At 43.4% G+C, this 22,840-nt stretch overlaps 2 protein-coding genes across 6 annotated transcripts in view; one reads left to right on the top strand and one right to left on the bottom strand.

The window, feature by feature from the left end:
• Positions 1 to 16,213, top strand: part of LOC144595065 (cohesin subunit SA-2) — a 107,433-nt gene extending 91,220 nt beyond the window's left edge. For 2 of the 3 annotated variants that reach the window (XM_078402067.1, XM_078402068.1), the window contains exons 28-33: positions 1,580 to 1,728; positions 1,837 to 1,965; positions 3,559 to 3,761; positions 5,541 to 5,706; positions 9,672 to 9,799; positions 11,214 to 16,213. In XM_078402067.1, the coding sequence (XP_078258193.1) occupies positions 1,580 to 1,728; positions 1,837 to 1,965; positions 3,559 to 3,761; positions 5,541 to 5,706; positions 9,672 to 9,789 (765 nt within the window). In that variant the 3' untranslated portion in view covers positions 9,790 to 9,799; positions 11,214 to 16,213. The remainder of the gene's footprint in view (positions 1 to 1,579; positions 1,729 to 1,836; positions 1,966 to 3,558; positions 3,762 to 5,540; positions 5,707 to 9,671; positions 9,800 to 11,213) is intronic. The other variant, XM_078402069.1, reaches the window with a different exon arrangement.
• A 3,640-nt stretch (positions 16,214 to 19,853) lies between these two features.
• Positions 19,854 to 22,840, bottom strand: part of ppp2r3b (protein phosphatase 2, regulatory subunit B'', beta) — a 72,485-nt gene continuing 69,498 nt past the window's right edge. For 2 of the 3 annotated variants that reach the window (XM_078402062.1, XM_078402064.1), the window contains exons 14-15: positions 22,559 to 22,622; positions 19,854 to 21,045 (exon numbers count right to left, since the gene is read on the bottom strand). In XM_078402062.1, the coding sequence (XP_078258188.1) occupies positions 22,598 to 22,622 (25 nt within the window). In that variant the 3' untranslated portion in view covers positions 19,854 to 21,045; positions 22,559 to 22,597. The remainder of the gene's footprint in view (positions 21,046 to 22,558; positions 22,623 to 22,840) is intronic. The other variant, XM_078402065.1, reaches the window with a different exon arrangement.

Here is a 22,840-nt window from a genome sequence, read left to right as displayed (position 1 = left end):
GTATATTGTAAATAGCTGCGGTCCCAGCACCGAGCCTTGCGGTACCCCACTAGTCACTGCCTGCCATTCTGAAAGGGACCATTCCCCACTCTTTGCTTTCTGTCTGCCAACCAATTTTCTATCCATGTCAGTACCCTACCCCCAATACCATGTGCTCTAATTTTACACACTAATCTCCTATGAGGGACCTTGTCGATGGCTTTCTGAAAGTCAAGGTACACTATATCCACCGGCTCTCCCCTGTCCATTTTCCTAGTTACATCCTCAAAAAATTCCAGAAGATTAGTCAAGCATGATTTCCCCTTCGTAAATCCATGCTGACTCGGAACGATCCTGTTACTGCTTTCCAAATGCTCCGCAATTTCGTCTTTTATAATTGACTCCAGCATCTTCCCGACCACTGATGTCAGACTAACTGGTCTATAATTTCCTGTTTTCTCTCTCCCTCCTTTCTTAAAAAGTGGGATAACATTAGCTATCCTCCAATCCACAGGAACTGATCCTGAATCTATAGAACATTGCAAAAATGATCACTAATGCGTCCATGATTTCTAGAGCCACCTTAAGTCCCATCGGTTTACCCAACACCATTTCCTGCCTAATGTGAATTTCCTTCAGTTCCTCCATCACCCTAGGATCTCTGGCCATGAGAACATCTGGGAGATTGTGTGTATCTTCCTTAGTGAAGACAGATCCAAAGTACCGGTTCAACTCGTCTGACATTTCCTTGTTCCCCGTAATAAATTCCCCTGCTTCTGTCTTCAAGGGACCCACATTTGCCTTAACTATTTTTTTCCTCTTCACATACCTAAAGAAGCTTTTACTATCCTCCTTTATATTATTGGCCAGCTTACCTTCGTACCACATCTTTTCTCCCCGTATTGTCTTTTTAGTTATCTTCTGTTGCTCTTTAAAAGAGTCCCAATCCTCTGGCTTCCCACTCTTCTTTGCTATGTTATACTTATTCTCTTTTATTTTTATCCTTGACTTCCCTTGTCAGCCACGGGTGCCTCTTACTCCCCTTAGAACCTTTCCTCCTCTTTGGGATGAATTGATCCTGCAACTTCTGCATTATTCCCAGGAATACCTGCCATTGCTGTTCCACCGTCTTCCCTGCTAGGGCCTCCTTCCAGTCAAATCTGGCCAGCTCCTGCCTCATGCCTCTGTAATCCCCTTTGCTATACTGTAATACTGACACTTCCAATTTTCCTTCTCCCTCTCAATTTGTAGATTAAAACTTATCATATTGTGATCACTGCATCCTAATGGCTCTTTTACCTTGACTTCCCTTATCAAATCAGGTTCATTACTCAACACTAAATCCAGAATTGCCTTCTCCCTGGTAGGCTCCAGTACAAGCTGTTCTAATACTACACATACAATAGAATGATACTCAAGTATAATAGATGGAGCAAAGGGGAAGCTGCAGAGTGCAGAATATAGTTCTCAGCGAGTCAGGTAACATTTGGGGAGGGAATGAACAGATAACTTTTCGGGTCAGGACCCTTGTTGAGACCGAGTTGAATTTTGAGGTGGAAACTTTGACTTGATGATTTTTTTAATGTGTTCATTGCTACAGCTGTTCAGTGAACTGGTGCAAGCTCAAGGCTCCAACGCAACAAGATGGTCTCAACCATTCATCAGCATCAAGGACTTGGCCAGGCGCTTCTCATTGACCTTTGGCTTGGACCAGTTGAAAACCAGGGAAGCGATGGGCATGTTGCACAAGTACAGCTCTTTCTATTCCATCTGTATTATTGATGAATGTTCATTCTGCTCTTCATTTTATTATCTTTTTCTCCTTGCCCACCCATTTCACTCCTTCTCTTTTGACAGAAGTGGCATTGAATTTGTCTTCAGAGATGTCAATACAAACGGCACGAATCAGCCTCCGTCTAATCTGGCCTTCCTGGATATCTTGAGCGAATTTTCCTCAAAGCTGCTGAAAACAGACAAGAGGACAATGTAAGCAAAGTCATTATTCTGGGTTTCTAAATGGACGCCAATTTCCTTTGGGAGCCACAATGCTGGAGTAACTCAGCGGGTCAGGCAGCATCTCAGGAGAGAAGGAATCGGCGACGTTTCGTGTCAAGACCCTTCTTCAGACTGATGTCAGGGGAGGGGGCGGGACAAAGATAGGATGTAGTCGCAGACAGGAAGACTAGTGGGAGAACTACGAAGGGGGAGGGGATAGAGAGAGGAAGCAGGGACTACCTGGAGTGGGAGGAGTCAATGTTCATACCACTGGGTTTAAACCAGCATCTGCAGTTTTTTTACCTACCAATTTCCTTTGACTCTGTTTTTAGAATTATACTAGACCAAGTGAACCCGTTGGGCCCAAACCTCTCCTGCATTGGTACAGCACCCCCTTCACCCCCACTCCCTCCCTCCTCCCTTCCCTCTCTCTTCCCCTCCCCTCCCTCTTCCCCTTCCCCCCCTCCCTCCCTCTCCTTCTCCCTCCCACTCTCTCCTTCCCCCCTCCCCTCCCTCCCTCCTCCCTCCCCCCTCCCCTCCCTCCCTCCCTTCCCTCCCCCTCCCTTCCCCCCCCCTCTCTTCTCCCTCCCCTCCCCATCCCCTTCCCTCCTCCACTCCCCCTCCCCCCTCCACTCCCCCCCCCCCCCCTCCCTCCACCAATTCCTGCCATCTACCTTGTGCATAGACCTTGTGGACTGATGGGTCTGTTCCCGTTCTATGTACCACTGCTCTCAAAATGTGATTTCTTCATGAGGAAATCTGTCAAACTGATCTCCTGGTGGCCGAACACTTTAACCCCCCTTCCCATTCACATTCTGCCCTTTCTGTCCTGGGCCTCCTCCATTGTCAGAATGAGGCCAAATGTAAATTGAAGGAACAGCATCTCATATTTTACTTGGGCAACTTCTGGTATGAATATTGAATTTTCTAACTTCAAGTAACCCTTGCATCCCCTCTCTCTCTCCATCCCTCCCCCACCATAGTTTGTCGTACTAGTTTCACTGTTGTCCCTTTGAGTTCCTCTACCGGTGTACTTGTTATCACCTATCCATTGGCCAACAATGGCCCATTGTGTGCTCTTTGATGCAGTGATGTTTCTGTACTTGAGAGAATTAGGACAGATGTCACTTATGGTCCCCTCAAAGTCAGTATAAGCTGTGTCACCACTAAGTATAAGCTGAAGATGGGTTAAGCCCTGAAATGTCACCTACTCCTTTTCTTCAGAGATGCTGCCTGACCTGCTGAGTTACTCCAGCATTTTGTGCCTATCACCAAGAAGAGTCAGATTCGAGGCTACACATCAACCATGCTCCCTCTGTTGGAGACATAAGGAACTGCAGATGCTGGAATCTTGAGCAAAACACAAAGTGCTGGAGTGTCTCAGCAGGTCAGGCGGCATCTGTGGAGGGAATGAATAGTGGACGTTTTGGGTCAGGACCCTTCTCCAGACTGCTTCCTGCACTGTTAGTTGTCAATTGTACCGTGGGATCCCATGAGTTTTCAGACACAATCTGTGTGCCATGTTTAGGGGGTGCTTTCCTTAATGTTATATGTAATGGCTTCCACCACCCATTTTAATCTCAGATTCTATTACCTGGAGAGATTCATTACAGACCAGATGGCAGCAGAGAGTGGAGAGGAGTGGCTGCCACTGGCTGCCTACAGAAGGTCCTTGCTGGACACCAGGGATGATGATACCACGTCTACAAGCAGTGGAGATAGGAGTCCTTCCTCCCCTGTGCAACCCAGTTCCAAAGCAGCATCTCTGAAAAGAAGACACCAAACAGGTGAGTTAATTTCACAAAGTGCTGGAGTAACTCAGCAGGTCAGGCAGCATCTCAGGAGAGAAGGAATGGGTGACGTTTCGGGTCGAGACCCTTCTTCAGACTGATGTCAGGGGGGGGGCGGAACAAAGGAAAGATATAGGTGTCCCTCTGTCTCTCTCTTCCCCTCCCCCTTCCCAGATCTCCCTCTATCTTCCTGTCTCCACCTATATCCTTCCTTTGTCCCGCCCCCCTGACATCAGTCTGAAGAAGGGTCTCGACCCGAAACGTCACCCATTCCTTCTCTCCTGAGATGCTGCCTGACCTGCTGAGTTACTTCAGCATTTTGTGAAATAAATACCTTCGATTTGTACCAGCATCTGCAGTTATTTTCTTACATTAAACAGGTGAATTAAAATCACATGTTGAAAAACGAGCATCAGCACTCAATGTATTTTGTTTTAATTTAGTTTAATCTAGTCTAGAGATACAACTGGCCCTTCGGCCTACTGAGTCTGCACCGAACAGCGATCCCCGTACGCCAACTCTATCCCACTATGGACAATTTACAATCTTTACCGAAGCCAATTAACCTATAAACCTGTGGGTCTTTGGAATGTGGGAGGAAACCAGAGCTCCCAGAGAAAACCCACGCAGTCACAGGGAGAACGTACAAACTTCGTACAGACAGCACCCATAGTCAGGATCGAACATGGGTCTCCGGCACTGAAAGGCAGCAACTCTACCGCTGCGCCACTGTGTCACCCTGGTTTGGGTGATTCAATGATACAACATTGAAATAGGCCCTTCGGCCCATCAAGTCCACATGCCGGCCATCAATCACCCGTTCACACTCATTTTATGACATCCCACTTTCTCATCCACCCCTGACACATCAGGCAATTTACAGAGGCAATGCATCAGAGACATGGAAAACAACAAAACACACCACAAACATTCATTAGCACCTGCCTCAGGTGAATACTAAACATTTGGTGGAGAGACAAAGTAAGCAATGCGGACCTGTGGAAAAGAACAAGCCAGGATCCCATTGACTTACAAATTCGAAGGAGAAAATGGAGTTGGATTGGACACACCCTCAGAAAACCTGCCACAAACATCACCCGGCAAGCCCTGAAATGGAACCCCCGAGGAAAAAGGAAAAGAGGTCGCCCCAGGAACAGCTGGAGAAGAGGTGTCCAGGCAGAAATGTCTGGGAGTGGGCTCAACTGGGGAGATCTTGAAAGAACCGCCAACAACCGAGTGAGGTGGAGGACATTTGTCAGTGGCCTATGCTCCCTAGAGGAGCCACGGGCTTAAGAAGAAGGAAGAAGAAGAGAGAAGAAGAATTAACCTACAAACCTGCATGTCTTTGGGATGTGGGAGGAAACCGTAGCACCTGGTGGAAACCCACCAGACTCTCTGACGCTGTGAGGCAGCAGCTCTACCTGTTGTGCCACTGTATCTCGGTCATCTCTGGAAAGCTGATGTCAGCAATCCCATGTCCTGTGAATGAATACATAATAATAATAAAAATATACATTCTATCTCTCCAGGATTCAATTCGTTCAGCTTAATAATTATTGTCATGGGACCAATGTCGTGCAGCTTTTGATGTTGCTGGCACCTATGACTCTATGACCAGGCGCACTTCAAAGTCATGGTACAACAGCAGTTTGATGTTCGTGGCGTCTGTACATTAGCGAGCTACTCTTAGTTTCCCCGAGGGGATATTTTTCACCAACAATAGTTAAACGTGTGTTTACACATGAAACCGGATAGCTTTGCCATTTTATCTTTCAGGGGACAGCGTTGGTAATGAGGAGCAGAAAGGGAAGAGATTACCTAGTTTCCTAATGTCTCGGTTGACTTCGACGGAACACAGAGATCATGAGAGGCACTTGAGACGGGGGAGAAGTTACACGAAGGAGGCCCCGATGGATAAGGATGGGTTGCAGTCGCGTTGCAGGTAGATTCGTGTTTATAATTTGGTTTCTTATCCCCTTCATTCATTTCCTCTTTTGCTGTCTCCCTTCTGGAGGGTGGGATGCAGTTGCAGGAGCTTAATTTGGCCACGGTACTTGGCTGGCACCATAGGAAACAGCGCTGCATCCTAACATCAAAGTAATAGGCCAGACAGAGACCATTGAACATCATGCCAATGACGAGGCATCAGTCTAGTCTAACACTCCAATTCATATCCAGCTATTGACTGTATACGATGAGCATTTCTTCCTTCACCATACTTTCAGGTAAAAGGTCTAGACCCGAAATGTCACCTATTTCTTTTCCCCAGAGATGCTGCCTGACCCGCTGAGCTACTCCAGGATTGTCGGTGCAAACAGGCATTTGCAGTTCCTTCCGACACAAAAAGATTCCCCGTGTCCATTGCACGTTATCTTTGTGTAGAAAAGAACTGCAGATGCTGGTTTAAATCGAAGGTAGACACAAAATGCTGGAGTAACTCAGCGGGTCAGGCAGCATCTCGGGAGAGAAGGGAGGGGTGACGTTTCGGGTCGAGACCCTTCTTCAGACTGATGTCAGGGGAGGGGGCGGGACAGAGATAGAATGTAGTCGGAGACAGTGAGGGAACTGGGAAGGAGGAGGTGATCGAGAGGGAAAGCAAGGGCTATATCTGAAATTAGAGAAGTCAATGTTCTTTATTCTTTTTTTATCCTGCTCTAAATGTTATACCTATTATCCTGCATCTGTACTCTGTGGATGGCTTGACTGTAATTGTCATTTTACTTCAACTTCTCCCATACCACCTAACCTAACCAAACTTATGCCTCTTAGGCGAAGGGTCCCGCTGTGAAACATCACCTATCCATGTTCTCCAGAAAAGCTGCTTGACCCGCTGAGTTATTCCAGCACTTTGTGTCCTTTTACGCCTCTTGGGTTTTGACTTCTTAGTCAAGGGATTTAGATCCTTCCTGTTAACCCCATCTAACCTCCTCATCATTTTACAATCCTCCATCAAACTCTCCCCCCTCCATGTAAGCACACCAGATTCTGCTCTGCACAGAAATTCTCCCATCCTGGACATATCCCTGGAAGTCAAGTCAAGTCAAGTCAATTTTATTTGTATAGCACATTTAAAAACAACCCACGTTGACCAAAGTGTTGTACATCAGTTCAGGTACTAAGAACGAACATATAATGGCACACAAACATAACAGCACATACATAAACAGTTCACAGCGCCCCCTCAGAGGGCCTCAAACGCTAGGGAGTAGAAATAGGTTTTGAGCCTGGACTTAAAGGAGTCGATGGAGGGGGCAGTTCTGATGGGGAGAGGGAGATGGAAGATTGCTCTGTGCCCTCTCTGATGCCTTCACATCCTTCCTCTGGTGCGGAGACCAGAATTGCACACAGTTCTCACAGTATCCAGTCTGACTGGTGTTTTATTCGGTTCTAGTACGACTACTATTTTGCACTTGGCCAATAAAACCTCCTACCCTGTATATCTTTAAAATAAAATTGCATCTGACCTTGAAACGATTAAAATGCAAGAAATGTTGTTGTAGACATAGCCCAGACCATCACACAAACCAACCTCCCTTCCATAGGCTCCATCTACACTTCATGTTGCCTCGGCAAGGCCACCAGCATAATCAAGAACCAGTCTCACCCTGGTCACTCCTTCTCCCTTGTCCCGTCAGGCAAGAGATACAGAAGTTTGAAAACGCATACGTCCAGATTTGGGGACAGTCTCTCCCCAGCTGTTAGGTATCAGGCAACTGAACCATCCCTCCCTCCAGCTAGATTGTGGTCTCGACCTCCCATCTACCTCATTGGAGATCTTTGAACTATCTTTAATCAGACTTTATCTTTCACTGAATGTATATATATATATATATATATATATATATATATTATATATATATATATATATATAATATCTTCCTCCTGTATCTGTACACTCTGGACAGCTTGACTGTAATCATGTATAGTCTTTTCTTTGACTGGATAGCGTGCAATGAAAAAGCTTTTCATGGTACTGTGACAATGATAAACGAAACTAAAACTAAACAATAGGCTATTTGGATGCTAATACAACAATGCATCATGGGACACAAAATCTTGGCTTAAAACATTCTCCAGAGATACTGCCTGACCTGCTGAGTTACTGCAGCACTTTGTGTCCTTGTGTATTGAGCAGCATCTGCAGTTCCTTGATTTCTACAACAATGCATAATGTTAAGTTGACCCATGGAGCTGAAGCATCCACTAGTGGAAGCCAGATACCAGCCAAAAGTTCCAAAGCCTTTTAGATTAAGAGTTAAAGTTGATGCACTGTTGATGTTATTTTATTAACACCCAAAAATACACTTTGGCTTAGATATAAGGAACCGCAGCTGCTAGTTTACAAATAAAAACACAAAGTGGAGTAACTCAGCAGATCAGGCAGCATCTCTGGAAAACATAGATTGGTGACGTTTCGGGTCAGGACCCTTCTTCAGATTAATTGTCGGGGGAGGAGAAAGCTGGATAGAGGCAGGGCAGGACAAAGCCATGGAAGCAAAGGTTGAAAGAGGTGAGGGTTCCTTTTTTGATAGGCAGATGGTGGACAAAGGACAGAGATGAAAAGACAGGTGTGAGGCAAAAGGATCGAAGGGTTGCAAATAGTGAAGCTAGAGGAAGGAATTTAGATGGAAAGGGATGGTGATAAACGGTAACACGAGGGCTTTGATGAAGTAATCTGATTGATAGGTTAATGAGGACATTTAGAGAGAGAGAGAGAACAAAACAAAGGATCATATGTGTAAAATGCAGAGATATAGAGAATGCTAAGTAGGACAGTTCATACCAGTGCAGAAAGAAAATAAGGGAAGCCAATATTACAGATGGATGACTAACAGGAAAACTGACTAGTTCCAATGGGGAAAGCTGGTGAATTTGTGATCGTCCAGAAGACTGCAACACGCCCCGATGTTTGATGGAGTACTGTTCCTCAAGCTTGCGCTGGGTCTCGCTGTAACAATGCAGGAAGCCATAAACAGAGAGGTCAGAGTTGGACGAATTGAAGTGGCAGACAATAGGAAGCTCAAGATTATTGCTGCAGACTGAAGGCAGGTTCTCGGCAAAGCAATCTGCCTTTTGCTTTCTCCCATGTAGAGGAGGCCCACATTGTGAACACCACGTGCAGTGCACTAGACTGCAAGAAGTGCAGTTGAATTGCTGCTTCACCTGAAATGACTGCCTGGGTAGCTGGATAGTGGGATAGGTCAAGGTAAAAGGATAGGTGGTGCATCTTTTGTAGTTGCATAGTAAAGTGCCATAAGAAAGGGAGGGGTTGGTGGAACTTGAGGGGCAGGTCAGGCAGCCATGATGGGAAAGATCACATCAGAATGACAGGGAGGGAAATATAAGATTTTCCACTGACATCCTCTTACCATGTCTTTCATCTTCCTGAACTGTTGCTTCCCCTCATTACTATGAGATTTAAGACAGAGGAAGGCTTTGTGTTGAGAGGAATACTTATGTTCCAAAGCACATTGGCACAGCTGGTAGAGCTGCGGCCTCAGTGCCAGAATCCCAGGTTCGATCCTGACCTTGAGTGTTGTTGGTGTGGACTTAGCAGGTTCTTCCTATGATTGCATGGGTTTTCCTCCAGGTGCTCTTCCCACATCCCAAAGTAGTGCAGGTTTGTAGGTTATTTGGCCTTTGTAAATTGACCATAATGTATAGGGAGTGGATGCCAAAGTGGGAATATATAGAACCAGCGGGGAACATGCAGCGTGAACTCAGTGGATCATAGGGCCTGTTTCCATGCTATATCTTTCAATCAATCAATAAAGGGTGTGGACAACATTGTTTACTTACTCTCGACATAAAATCCAGACCATTATGTATCGACTTGGTTTGAAAGTAAACTGAAAAGTTCACAGACATGTTGGTGAAATGGTATTGACTCTGTTTTCTTTTCTTTAGTGAGTATGGGACCACAACAATGGAAAACAAAGAGAGAACAGTAACAGAAGAGGCAGCTAAATCACCCGGCAGTGACATTGACGATCCGAATGAAATATTGGATATTGATAATGACTGATGTGGACCTGGTGAGTCCATCTTGCATTAACCATTTCTCCTTGAAGCATTAGAAATGCTGATCCAAAAGATACTGCAAATATTCTGAAGTAAAGTTAATTACCTATGTAATAAAATTACAGTGTACGTTGCAATGATTTAAAAAAAAAAAAATGATTGTAATATCTCTTTCCTGCAATAATAGCTTTAAATAATTGTTTGATTATTGCTGCCAGGTTGAAATCTAAAATATATATATTTTTTAACGTTTCACTGTTCATCTTTGAAGACAAAGATTAAAAAGGGCATTAGTGAACCTGGGGCAGCACAGTGGCACAACTGGTAGAGATAATGTCTCACAACTCCCATGACCAAGGTTCAATCTTGACTTTGTCCAGTGTTGTCCATATGGAGTTTCCATGTTCTTACTGTGACAGTGTGGGCTTCCACCAACTTCTCCCCAACATCAAAGGTGCGTTGGCCGGTAGTAGTACTGGCTGGTAGCCAGGAGGTCGGTGGTGGAACCTGTGGGGAGATGATGGGAATGTGGGGGACATAACAATGGATCACTGCAGAATCAGTTGGAATAGGTGCATGATAGTCATCATGGACGGTTAGCTGAAGCACAGAGTCATACAGCAAAGAAACAGGCCCTTCAGCCCAACTTGCCCATGCTGAATAAGATCTACTCTACCTCATCTACTCTAGTTCCACCCGCCCATGTTTGATCCACATCCCTCTAAACTTTCCTATCTATGTTCTGGAAATCCATGACGTTCCATAAGTATGACATAATGTTTTAACATTTTGTATTAGATACCAAACTGAGGCCAAATCTACTCATGCATGGTGTACAGAAAAGAACCAAGTGTACAATGTTGAGGAGTACATTGTCCTACCCTGAACCATAGAAAATCACAAAAACAGGATCTCGGGTCAATATCAGGGGCTTGCTGTGTGGAAAATGGCTGCAGTGTTTTGCCTACTTTCGAACAGTAACCATCCTTTACGACCATTCTATATAACATTTTGAGATGACCCAACTTGAAAGGCATCTATAGCAACATCAGTTTAAGGTGAGAGGGGAAAGATGTAATTGGAACTCAAGGAGCAACTTTCTCCATACACAGGGTGGTGGGTACATTGAACGAGCTGGCAAACAAAGTAGTTGATTCAGGTCCAATAACAACCTTTAAAAGACACATGGATGGGAAAGGTTTAGAGGAATATGGGCTAGGTACACAAGCAAAATAGGACAAGCTTGGATAGGGCATCACTGGTCAGTTTGTACCGAACACCTGTTTCTGTGCTGTATGACTAACAGGTTGCTTTCTGGAAAGAAATACAAAATTCTTAGTTTCAAAGGGCTGTATTGTGGAAAAGATCAAGGAGATTTGAATAGCATTTCAATGTCAGTAAACTGATGTACTTTTGTTATTTTCATAGATGCCAGTGAAGGGAATATCTCAAGGTGCTATCTCCATCAACATTTCAATTGTGTGCAGCCAAAGACTCTGAGCTCTTCAAAAAGAATTTAAATTGTGAACATTTTGAGAATTAGAGAACAATGTAAAATGGTTGGTGGTAATGTTGCAGCACCTAGAAGCTAAGCACAATTACCTCACAGATAACCTTCTGCAATCTATCTCCCTTGGGTGGGATCATTCTTTGAAGGACATTTGTTTTCTGCAGCTCGCACTAAAACATCTTATTTCATGCTTTCAAAAATGTTTGAAAACGGTTCCCTGTACATGTAACGTGGAAAATAAGTGCAGAAGTAGGCCATGTGGCCCTTCGGGCCAGCACCGCCAGTTAATACGATCATGGCTGATCATCCAAAATCAGTACCCCGTTCCGGATTTTCCCCCCATATCCCTTGATTCCCTTAGCCCGAAGAGTTAAATCTAACTTGCTCCAGTTGTGAATATGTGGAATATTATGTTAACATTCACAATCTGCACTTACTAATGAAGAATGGTTATTTGGGTAAAGAAATAGGAAGATGTTAATGTCAATGGAATTACATTTCATCACTTTTGGCATAACAGCAGAAAAAGAGGTGACAAAACAAGCAAAATATATGTCATTACATTTAATAATGTATCAAAATTAACTGTTTTATTATGTATTTACAAATCATGAACTGAGTGCCATGTAATATATAGGATGATTTTATCAAAGGATGCCAGAACTGTAATTTTAATAGTTAATGTGCATGAAGATGTATCAGAATCTGTTTGTCATGAATTTTTAAACAAGTGTTAGAAAGACCAGCCCCCGTGAGGGGTTAAGTCTGTGATTGGCTGATGACCTAGGTTCTAGTGGAGGCAAGTGAGATGGTTAGATTAAACTGAGATATTTAAAATTCAGTGAAGCCAGATTGTTATTATCCAAATTAGGGCTAAGCTTGCTTGTTAAAGGAGAATGTAGAGGGGATAGTTGACAAAAGCAATTCTTGGTAGATAAAAGCAAATGCTGATTTACCAAAACAAAACCACAGTGCTGGAGTAACTCAGCGGGTTGGGCTGAAAAAGGGTCCCAATCTGAAACATTGCCTGTCCATCTCCTCCAGAGACGTTGAGTTACTCCAGCACTTTTTTTTCTTCAACAATCGTTGCATTCCTAATCGATTCTAAATTCTGATTCAACTGTCTAGTTGGTGTAGTCTTGGTCCAGCAATTCCAAAGGTATTTCAATTCTGCATAGCCAATTCAATTTAATAAAACTGTTAACAGTATTTGCAAAAACCCCCATGAAAATATCCATAAAAACTTAAACAGGAGTGTTAACACCCCCTAGGTAACAGTCTGGCAATTAATGCTAGGTCAGTCATTAATTTTAAATCTACGATTGCAACTTTGGTTATCAGAAATATTAAAGGAATTTGGGGGGAAAGTTGTTGAATTAGAGCAAGGATTTACATTGGGTTTATTGAATGGGGATGGGTGGGTGGGTGCATGAGAAAAATCAGGCTGAAGAGACTAAATGTTCCAATATCAAGAAAACCCATCTGTAAGGCAGCCTTGCAAGGGAATAGTTGTCATATCTGTCAGTAACAACCAAGCAGCCAACACAGCTAGTCAATACAGAAAACTCCACCATTGTAACTGCTGGAAACAGTGCATATATTGGCAGAACTATCACACAGCCTAGTCAAGCAACAGCTTGATGTGGTTTAGATCTGTCGTCCAGCCAGAATCTTACATTTCAGTTTCCATCCATGGGTATAACTGGCTCCCAGGGCTAATGTGGTAAATAATCATATAATTTAGCTCTGGGAGTCTTCAATATAGACCATTGACCCATTAGTTTCAAGTCAAAATATATACTCCTCACCCACCTTCTTCCTGCCCGTTCCATAAATTGCTAAATGTTAAATTTGTCCTAGTAAACATTTGACTGGAACATAAGAAACTACAGATGCTGGAATCATGAGAAAGAACACAAAGTGCTGGAGAAACTCAGCAGGTCCTGAAGGGAACAAAGACATTTGGGGTTGGGACTTGTTATAGACAATAGACAAAGGAGGAGGCCATTTGGCCCTTCGAGCCAGCACCGCCATTCAATGTGATCATGGCTGATCATTCTCAATAATTACACCGTTCCTGCCTTCTCCCCATCCCCGGCCTTCCATCGCCCGGCTCGGCCGCTGGACTTAACATCGCCGGCGCGGCTCGGCCGCGGGACCTAACAGTGCCCGGCGCGGCTCGGCTGCGGGGCCTTCCATCGCCCGGTACGGCCGCGGGACGTTTCAGCGCTCGGTGCGGCTCGGCCGCGGGGCCTTCCATCGCCCGGCGCGGCTCGGCCGCGGAACGGTTCAGCGCCCGGCGCGGCCTTCCATTGCCTGGCACGGCTCGGCCGCTGGACTTAACATCGCCGGCGCGGCCGCGGGGCTTGCCATCGCCCGGCGCGGCTCGGCCGCTGGACATAACATCGCCGGCGCGGCTCGGCCGCGGGACTTAGCAGCGCTCGGTGCGGCTCAGCCGCAGGGCCTTCCATCGCCCGGCGCGGCTCGGCCGCTGGACATAACATCGCCGGCGCGGCTCGGCCGCGGGACGTTTCAGTGCCCAGTGCGGCTCGGCCGCGGGGCCTTCCATCCCCTTGCGGGGGCTGTGCGTGTCGGTCGCCTCGGTAGGGGTCAAGCTGCCTGTCCGTGGGCGTGGGGGGGGGAAGAAAGTGGAAGTTTTGTTGCCTTCCATCACAGTGAGGGGGTGTTTGGAGTCACTGTGATGGATGTTTGTGTTGGGGTCATGTGTCCTGTGTTCTTTTCTTTTTTGTTGTGTTCTGTGACTGCTGTAATTTCGTTCGGTATCTGTACCGAATGACAATAAAGTTCTGTAATCTGTAATACCCCCTGACTCCGCTATCCTTAAGAGCACTATCTAGCTCTCTCTTGAATGCATTCAGAGAATTGGCCTCCACTGCCTTCTGAGGCAGAGAATTCCACAGATTCACAACTCTCTGACTGAAAAAGTTTTTCCTCATCTCAGTTCTAAATGGCCTACCCCTTATTCTTAAACTGTGGCCCCTGGTTCTCGACTCCCCCAACATTGGGAACATGTTTCATATCATATATATACAGCCGGAAACAGGCCTTTTCGGCCCTCCAAGTCCGTGCCGCCCAGCGATCCCCGTACATTAACACTATCCTACACCCACTAGGGACAATTTTTACATTTACCCAGCCAATTAACCTACATACCTGTACGTCTTTGGAGTGTGGGAGGAAACCGAAGATCTCGGAGAAAACCCACGCAGGTCACGGGGAAAACGTACAAACTCCTTCCAGTGCAGCACCCGTAGTCAGGATCGAACCTGAGTCTCCGGCGCTGCATTCGCTGTAAAGCAGCAACTCTACCGCTGCGCTACCTTGTCCAACCCCTTAATAATCTTATACGTTTTGATAAGATCTCCTCTCATCCTTCTTCAGATGGTAAAGGAAATAATGCAGGAACATTAAATTTAAGCTCCATCCCACCACTTCTCTTGGTTCAAGTGGATATATCTATGGCATGTTTTGAAGATTAGCAAGATTATTTCTCCCCTCTTACTCCACCGAAATCAACTAGTAATAAATCTCATTGCTGTGAACAAGATATTTTGTACAAAAAATGGCAGACCCTGTAGGTCTACATAAGCAGCAGCCTTTAAAGAAAAACCTTGAGTGATTGAATGTTCAGCCAGGGCTTTGCAAAGACATTTTCAACTTTAAATTTATTTTTGTTTTACACAAAGCACATCATCCATTTCTGTCATCCATTTCAGAAATGTCTCCAATGTACAAATACCAGTTTTATAACCTGGAGACTCAAGTAGCCCTTTAGATGACTTTTTGGTTGACCTCACACACAGTGCAGGAAAACTATGAAAGCTTCAACCAGGTTACGAGGAAAGGTTATTGTTTTAAATCTATAGGAGGAGACCGTACCTTTCTTTGTTTTCAATTAAAGAAGTCATGGCTATATGCCGGTCGAATACCTCTCCAAGGTGTAATGTATGACATGGGCCCGAGGCTATTGTGGCCCATAAATTGCAGTGAAATAGCCATATCACCGCCTCAAGCAGTGCATTAAATATCTCCCCTGCCTCCTCATTAAGAGCACAATTGCAGGCCTCGATGATGGAAACTGGGGGGGGGGCTGTATTTGACACATTATTTGCATACTGTATGGACGTGTGGAAACGCACAGGCCTAAAAATCATTGCCAAAATAACTATATTTGTGCCCCCTTTACGTGGGATTAAATGAACTATTTGAAAAAAAAAAAAGCAACAGAAAAATAATTTAAGTGGTCGGAACCAAAACAAAGTCTTCATAACTGCTTCATAAAGGAGGAAGCTGAAGATAGATTGATTCATCGCACATTTAAACAAAGGGAAAGGTAATTGAAGGAAGACAGTTTAGATTAAATTACATTTCAGAATGAGAGTGCCTATGCTTTGGGAGAGGTGGTGTCAGCAAATTCAAGGTGGCTGCATTTAGTTAAAGACAATGATTGATGTGTTTTCAGACACCGAATGGCTTGTTGGACGAATTTCAAGAGTAATGATTCTTTCCCAGACTCCAGTATTTGCCCAGTGGGTCCTTCACCCTGGCCACTGTTAATCATATTGTTTAACAGCTTGGGTATTTAAATATCATTGTATTTTGATTTACTGGAAGGAACTGCATCTCAGTCCTCAAAAGATCATATAGTTTGAAACACTGAATGATCAGTTGATTTGTCTGTTAAGCAGACCTTCTGCGGGAAACTAAATTTAAACTAAACAAGTGCACCAAAATGAGATTCTCCAAAACATCTGGGTTTCACAAATCTAATAGCTTAATAAATTTTACCCAAGTTTTGAGATTCAATAAGCATCTCGTGTCTCAAAGTCCATCCACTTCCTGGGAAGGCAGGACTTTCATATGAAGAAAGACTGGATAGACTCGGCTTGTACTCATAGAAACATAGAAAATAGGTGCAGGAGTAGGCCATTCGGCCCTTCGAGCCTGCACCGCCATTCAATATGATCATGGCTGATCATCCAGCTCAGTAACCTGTACCTGCCTTCTCTCCATACCCCCTGATCCCTTTAGCCACAAGGGCCACATCTAACTCCCTCTTAAATATAGCCAATGAACTGGCCTCAACTACCTTCTGTGGCAGAGAATTCCACAGACTCACCACTCTCTGTGTGAAGAAATGTTTTCTCATCTCGGTCCTAAAAGACTTCCCCCTTATCCTTAAGCTGTGACCCCTGGTTCTGGACTCCCCCAACATCGGGAACAATCTTCCCGCATCTAGCCTCTCCAACCCCGTAAGAATGTTATGTTTCTATAAGATCCCCCCTCAGTCTTCTAAATTCCAGCGAGTACAAGCCTAGTCTATCCAGTCTTTCTTCATATGAAAGTCCCGCCATCCCAGGGATCAATCTAGTGAACCTTCTCTGTACTCCCTCTAAGGCAAGAACGTCTTTCCTCAGATTAGGAGACCAAAACTGCACACAATACTCCAGGTGAGGTCTCACCAAGGCCCTGTACAACTGATACTCCAGGTGCGGTCTCACCAAGGCCCTGTACAACTGATGTTCCAGGTGCGGTCTCACCAAGGCCCTGTACAAATGAATTTACTCGCTGGAATTTAGAAGATGCAGGAAGATTGTTCCCGATGTTGGAGAAGTCCAGAACAAGGGGTCACAGTTTAAGGATATTAAGGGGGAAGTTTTTTAGGACCGAGATGAGAAAGTTTTTTTTCCACACATAGAGTGGTGAATCTGTGGAATTTTCAGCCACAGAAGGTAGTTGAGGCCAGTTCATTGGCTATATTTAAGAGGGAGTTAGATGTGGCCCTTGTGGCTAAAGGGATCGGGGGTATGGAGAGAAGGCAGGTACAGGATACTGAGTTGGATGATCAGCCATGATCATATTGAATGGCGGTGCAGGCTCGAAGGGCCGAATGGCCTACTCCTGCACCTATTTTCTATGTAAATTCAAGGGATAGATGAGCAATTTCTTGGTGTGTACTTTGACGAAAGTAGAGAAAAATCTTCATGTTCTTAAATTTCTATGAAAAAATTGTACCTGGAATTATTTTGTTTTCAATAATCATTAATTGGGTTGTGTATTAAAATTGAGCCTAGAATTTGGATCCACTAGTGCGTGTTTTTCAGAAGCAAATTGGATGTAAAAGCGATTTTACCTGGGGCAGATTGAGCTAGTGATCATTTCTAGGGGAATTCATGCTCCTTGGGAAATTAGCCTGGCTATTTCCATGTGCAATTTGCCTCCGTGCTTCCGATGTTTCCCCAAGTTTGGTTGCACGCAAATGACAGAAGTTGTACACATTTTCTCTCCTGCTGGCATAAATAATCTGCAAGATGGTGCCAAGGTGTGGTGGCTGTGTCCTCTTACCAAAGAAGGATCGACTATCATCTAATACAATCAGTCTACTTACTCTTTTAAAATATCTTTCACCTATTGTACTTGGGTCTGATGCGAGTGTATTTATGTATAGTATTATCTGATCTGATTGTAAATAACTAAGCATTTCACGGCACCTCTGTACTTGTAACAATAAATCTCAATCTAAATTGGATATTTTGGATACAAACTTGCAAAAATAAAACTATTGCATTGTTGCATTTGCGTCTGCTTAGTAGGATGCCCCTTCAGGCAACTGCGAGACCTGATTGGGCAACTACGGAACTCATTTCAGGCTTTTTTAAACACCTTCCAAAGTTCAGCACATGCATGAACCAAGAGGGATTGCTTTATTTAGCTTTGAGCTGCTGACATGGTCATTCCATGGGTGCCTTGACCATGACACCATCACCAGCAGTGCATTTACAACCTTTCTAGCTGAGCGTGGCATGGTTTGCAGGAATGCTAACAGCTGCCACGACAGCGTCAACACTCTCCGCTCAATGATGGATGTGCCCCAAAAATATGGATGGATTTCAACAGTAGCCACATATTCCGAAACGTTTATGACAGCAAAAATAAAATGAACATTTTCTGCAACATAACACAATCTTTTCAGTACAATACCTATGCACACACTTTGGGTGCCCAGCACCACATCACAGCAGCTCTGTGATTGCAAGATTTTTGTTGCTCTACCGTTCATCTTGGAGTACCTAACGAGATTGTAAACATTCTTCTGCACTGGCATCATTTTGGAAGGATTCTTATTCTTGGCACAAGCCTGTGGCTATCTCCTGCCATATTGTTTGAATTATATCTTTAGTTTTAATTTTTTTACGTTTTAGAGATACAAGCACGGAAACAGGCCCTTTAATCCACTGAATCCGCGCTGACCCGCGATCCCTGCACATCCTACACACACACACTAGGGACAATTTACATTTATATCAAGCCAATTAACCCACAAACCTGTACGTCTTTGGAGTGTGTGAGGAAACCGGAGCACCTGGAGAAAACCCACGCAGGTCACAGGGAGAACGTATCAACTCCGTACAGGATCAAACCTGGGTTTCTGGCGCCGTAAGGCAGCATCTCTACCCGTGTCACCGTGCCGCCCTGGTGGGTCTCCTCTCATCAATGTCACGCTGCACACACTCCTCACATCCCTGTCATCATGATTTCAATGCCACTTCAGAATTGTGATACGCTCTCCCCTTTTCCAAAGCAGCCATAATGTATTGCATGGCTGCCATAGATTGTGTGACTCGAACTGACGCCCTACTTTTATTGGTGTGCAGCTAAATAGATCCAGCTCTTTTTAAAATTTTGACCAACGTGATATTCAAAATTTAAACTGATTTGGCACTGCCTTCAGGATTAAAAGAGTTCTTCTGTTGAAATTAAGGACCAGCTAAACCTCCCATAAATGCCCCTCCACTCTTCTAGCTTTCTTTCCTCCCACTCCTGCAATCAGTCTGAAGGGTCCCAACCCAAAAAGGTCACATATCCATGTTCTCCAGGGATGCTGCCCAATCCACTGAGTTACTCCAGCATTTTGTGTCTCTCCTCCATAAATATTAATACCACCTTTGACTGATATCTGTAACTTACTCATTAGTCCTTCCAAACCCCACAATCATTTAGACAGACAAGAGACAATAGGTGCAGGAGTAGGCCATATAAGATTCATTGTTTCAGATTTGGATATTTGTGGGGGATTTTCCTAAAAAGCATTACTGATAAAATACTTCAACCTCTTTCCATTAGCTACCAGTCAATCATGCTCATCACCTGATGTATGGAGTAAATATCACCACTTAGGAAACAGTTTAAAAGATTTTGAAGAATGCACAACTAGATTATGTATCATGCCACATTGATGTATTGGTGATTCTTTAGAAATAAATATTTTACTCCATAAAAATCATGAACATTCTAAAAAGCACCAAAAACACCTGAATTTATTCTTATTATGAAAAAAGAATTTAAAAACAAATATTTTCATGATTTTTTGATGTGAAAAAGCATACTGCCTGAACCTAATTTTTTTTTCTAATTAGAAAAAAGTGTGTCACTATATAATTTTCTGGATTTACTTGCTAGAAAATGCAGCATTTATAGTATCGAAATATCTCTTTTATTTTGAAAAATACACAAGCTCATGATCTCTACACAGAAAAGTATGAATTCGCACAACAAATATACACTGCAAGATTCTATAAAACAAATTATACACAAAGATTAAATATGTACACCATATTCTAATAACTTAGATTGCCACAGCAAAATTTCATTTCAAATATTTCATGTAAAAAAACCTTACCCTTTAAACATAAGGCACATTGTTAAGGTCAGTGCAGAGTGATCATTGGGCAACTGTGAATGGAAAATTGTTGTACGTCGGCGATATATTTTTGTTCTTGTGGAATGTAGTGACGGTTGATCCAAATAGGAATTTAATGTTCTAAATGCTAAGCAGAGATGACTAATAAAAGTCAGCTGTAGAGATGCTGTAAAATTTTCAGTGGTCCAGATTACTGAAACTTCACTGTTACCAAAAAGTGTTCAAAACCATTACTGCAGTGTGCAAGAGCAACTTCAGGTTCAAAAAGCACACAAAATCCATACTATTTTCTTTAACCCACACTTAGTTCACTACATTTAACAATAGTTGGGTGAGGCACCTCAGTTTTTATGGCTTTACAGTATGCAGCTACATTGTTTTAAAAACGTGGTGGAAGACAAAACGAAACATTAAACCTGCGCTTTTGCCAAGTATCATTACTGCAATACATCCTCTGCCGTGCAATATTGACTTTTACAAAATTATGTTTAGCTTTTGAACCCACTTGCTCCTGCAGCCAACTGCAGTACACATGTGTCATGTTTGCTCCAGAATTAGTTGAGTACCAAGTAGCTCACTGCACAGTGAAAATACTCTGCACTTCCAGGGAAGACAAGAAACTCAACTCACTTATCTTTGTCCAACATACGTGCCATTTCCATTCTTGACAGCTGTTCTCAAACTTACAACTTTGAAAGATTCTGTGTGTTCACTCCAACTCTAAAACTGAAAACGAGGGTTTTGAAAAAACCTTTCCTCCTGCATTGCCTACAATTGGTAAAGAGGCGAGGAGCAATTCAATTCAATTCTGATTTTAAATTTGTTGCTTGTAGTTCAAAGTTCTCCAAAGCAGACCTGCTGCAGGGACTCCCACATCCGACAATGTACTCTTGAATTAATGTTCATCTATACCAAAAGACACCACACTCATCACGGGGCAATTCACAATCTCCAACAGTAAACTTTCAGCTCATTTCTTGAATGCTAATTTTCTTTTAAAACGAACACTCATTTCAAAAGGATCCAAACTAAAAAAAAAAGAAAACTTGTCAAATATTGCTTTTAATACATTATGTGTAATATATTACACCCATTAAGCAAACAAACATTAAGACTACGGTAGATAGTTGCAGAACAGGGCAGCACAGTGGCGCAGCTGTCAAGCTTCTGCCTCACAGTGCCAGACACCCGGTTTTGATCCTGACCTCAGGTGCTGTGTGGAACTTGCATGTTCTCCCTGTGACCATGAGAGTTTCTTCTAGGTGCTCCAGTTATTGCTGCATTCCAAAGACATGCAGGTTTGTAGGTTAATTGGCCTCTGTAAATTGCCCTTAGTGTGTAGGATGACAAAGTGGGATAACATTGAATTAGTGTATGGGTGGGCATGGACTTGGTGGGCCAAAGTGCATGTTTCCACGCTAACCTAAAATTAAAACTTTTTCTCTCTACTAGATTTAGAGGGAAATCACCACTGCTAACGTTTTGGGAGCATATTCTCACTTGAAGATGATCAAGTGAGCTACCCAACTAAAAGAGGAAAATGTACAAAAATGTATTTAGTCCAAATGCACAACTCCAGACTGTTTAATTGAATTTTTAAACTTTTTGCATACTTAAACAGTTATACTTAAATGGTTCTCCAGATTTTAGGATGACAAACCAAGCCGCCTTAAAAAAAATAACTGGTGGCATATTTCTGAATGTTCAACCAATAAATAATTCCTATTTATTTGGCTATATTTAAGAGGGAGTTAGATGTGGCCCTTGTGGCTAAAGGGATCAGGGGGTATGGAGAGAAGGCAGGTACAGGTTACTGAGCTGGATGATCAGCCATGATCATATTGAATGGCGGTGCAGGCTTGAAGGGCCGAATGGCCTACTCCTGCACCTATTTTCTATGTTTCTATTTTTAAAAAGATGTTGGCCTTTTATTTGTAGGAATGGTCAAAACAGACGAATATAAAGTATCCTTGGCTGTAAGGCACTTTGGGAGGCGAGATACTGCAAGATATCATTGAGTTTTATCCATTTTATTTACCTCTGGTCATAATCAGATGGCTGTCAATTTTTAAGGATGAAAGAAAATGAGGAGAGATGGAATCCTCAAATTAAGACTTTTGCAGTGGAACACAGTACACTGAATTTTTCATTGAATGAAACGTACAAGCCAGCGCAATGGTGCAGCTAGTACAGCTATCATTTCACAGCTCCAACAACCCAGATTTTGTGCTTGCACAATCTCTCTGACAATATAAGCTACATCTCAGTGCTTCCTGCCACATCCCAAAGGGGTGTGGGGGCCAGTAAGTTAATTACCACAGTAAATATTTCCTCGAGAGTAGAATCTGGGCAGGAGTTGAAAGAAATACGGGTAGAATACAATTTAATTAGTCTAGGATTAGTGTAAATACGGTGCACAATGGTTGGCACAGAATCAGTGGGCTGAATGAACCATTTTTGTGTTGCATCACTCTAACCCAAAGTATGGCTCAGTAGCATCATAATAATAATAATTGTTCACAGTTGCAAGAACTTTCATACCTTCAAATTTCTTTTTTTGCAACAAAACAGTGGGGTCCTTCAGTAGTCAGAGAGTTCAGAGTCCCTGTGGTCAACAAAAAATAAAGTCAGTATTAAATTAATACATATTCCCCAAGTCATATTATAGTTGCATATCCAATATGTTAAATCTTAAGAGTTTCATTTTTGTAAACCAGCATCGACAGTACCTTGTTTCAAAGTTAGGATTCATTGGTTGCCAGACTTGCAATGAATGTTGGAATGCCATTGCCCAAGTGACATGTATCACCATGTGCTGCAGTC

Source organism: Rhinoraja longicauda, chromosome 7, assembly GCF_053455715.1.
Source record: "Rhinoraja longicauda isolate Sanriku21f chromosome 7, sRhiLon1.1, whole genome shotgun sequence".
NCBI classification, from domain to species: Eukaryota; Metazoa; Chordata; class Chondrichthyes; order Rajiformes; family Arhynchobatidae; genus Rhinoraja; species Rhinoraja longicauda.
This window is presented reverse-complemented; position numbering and strand designations above follow the sequence as displayed.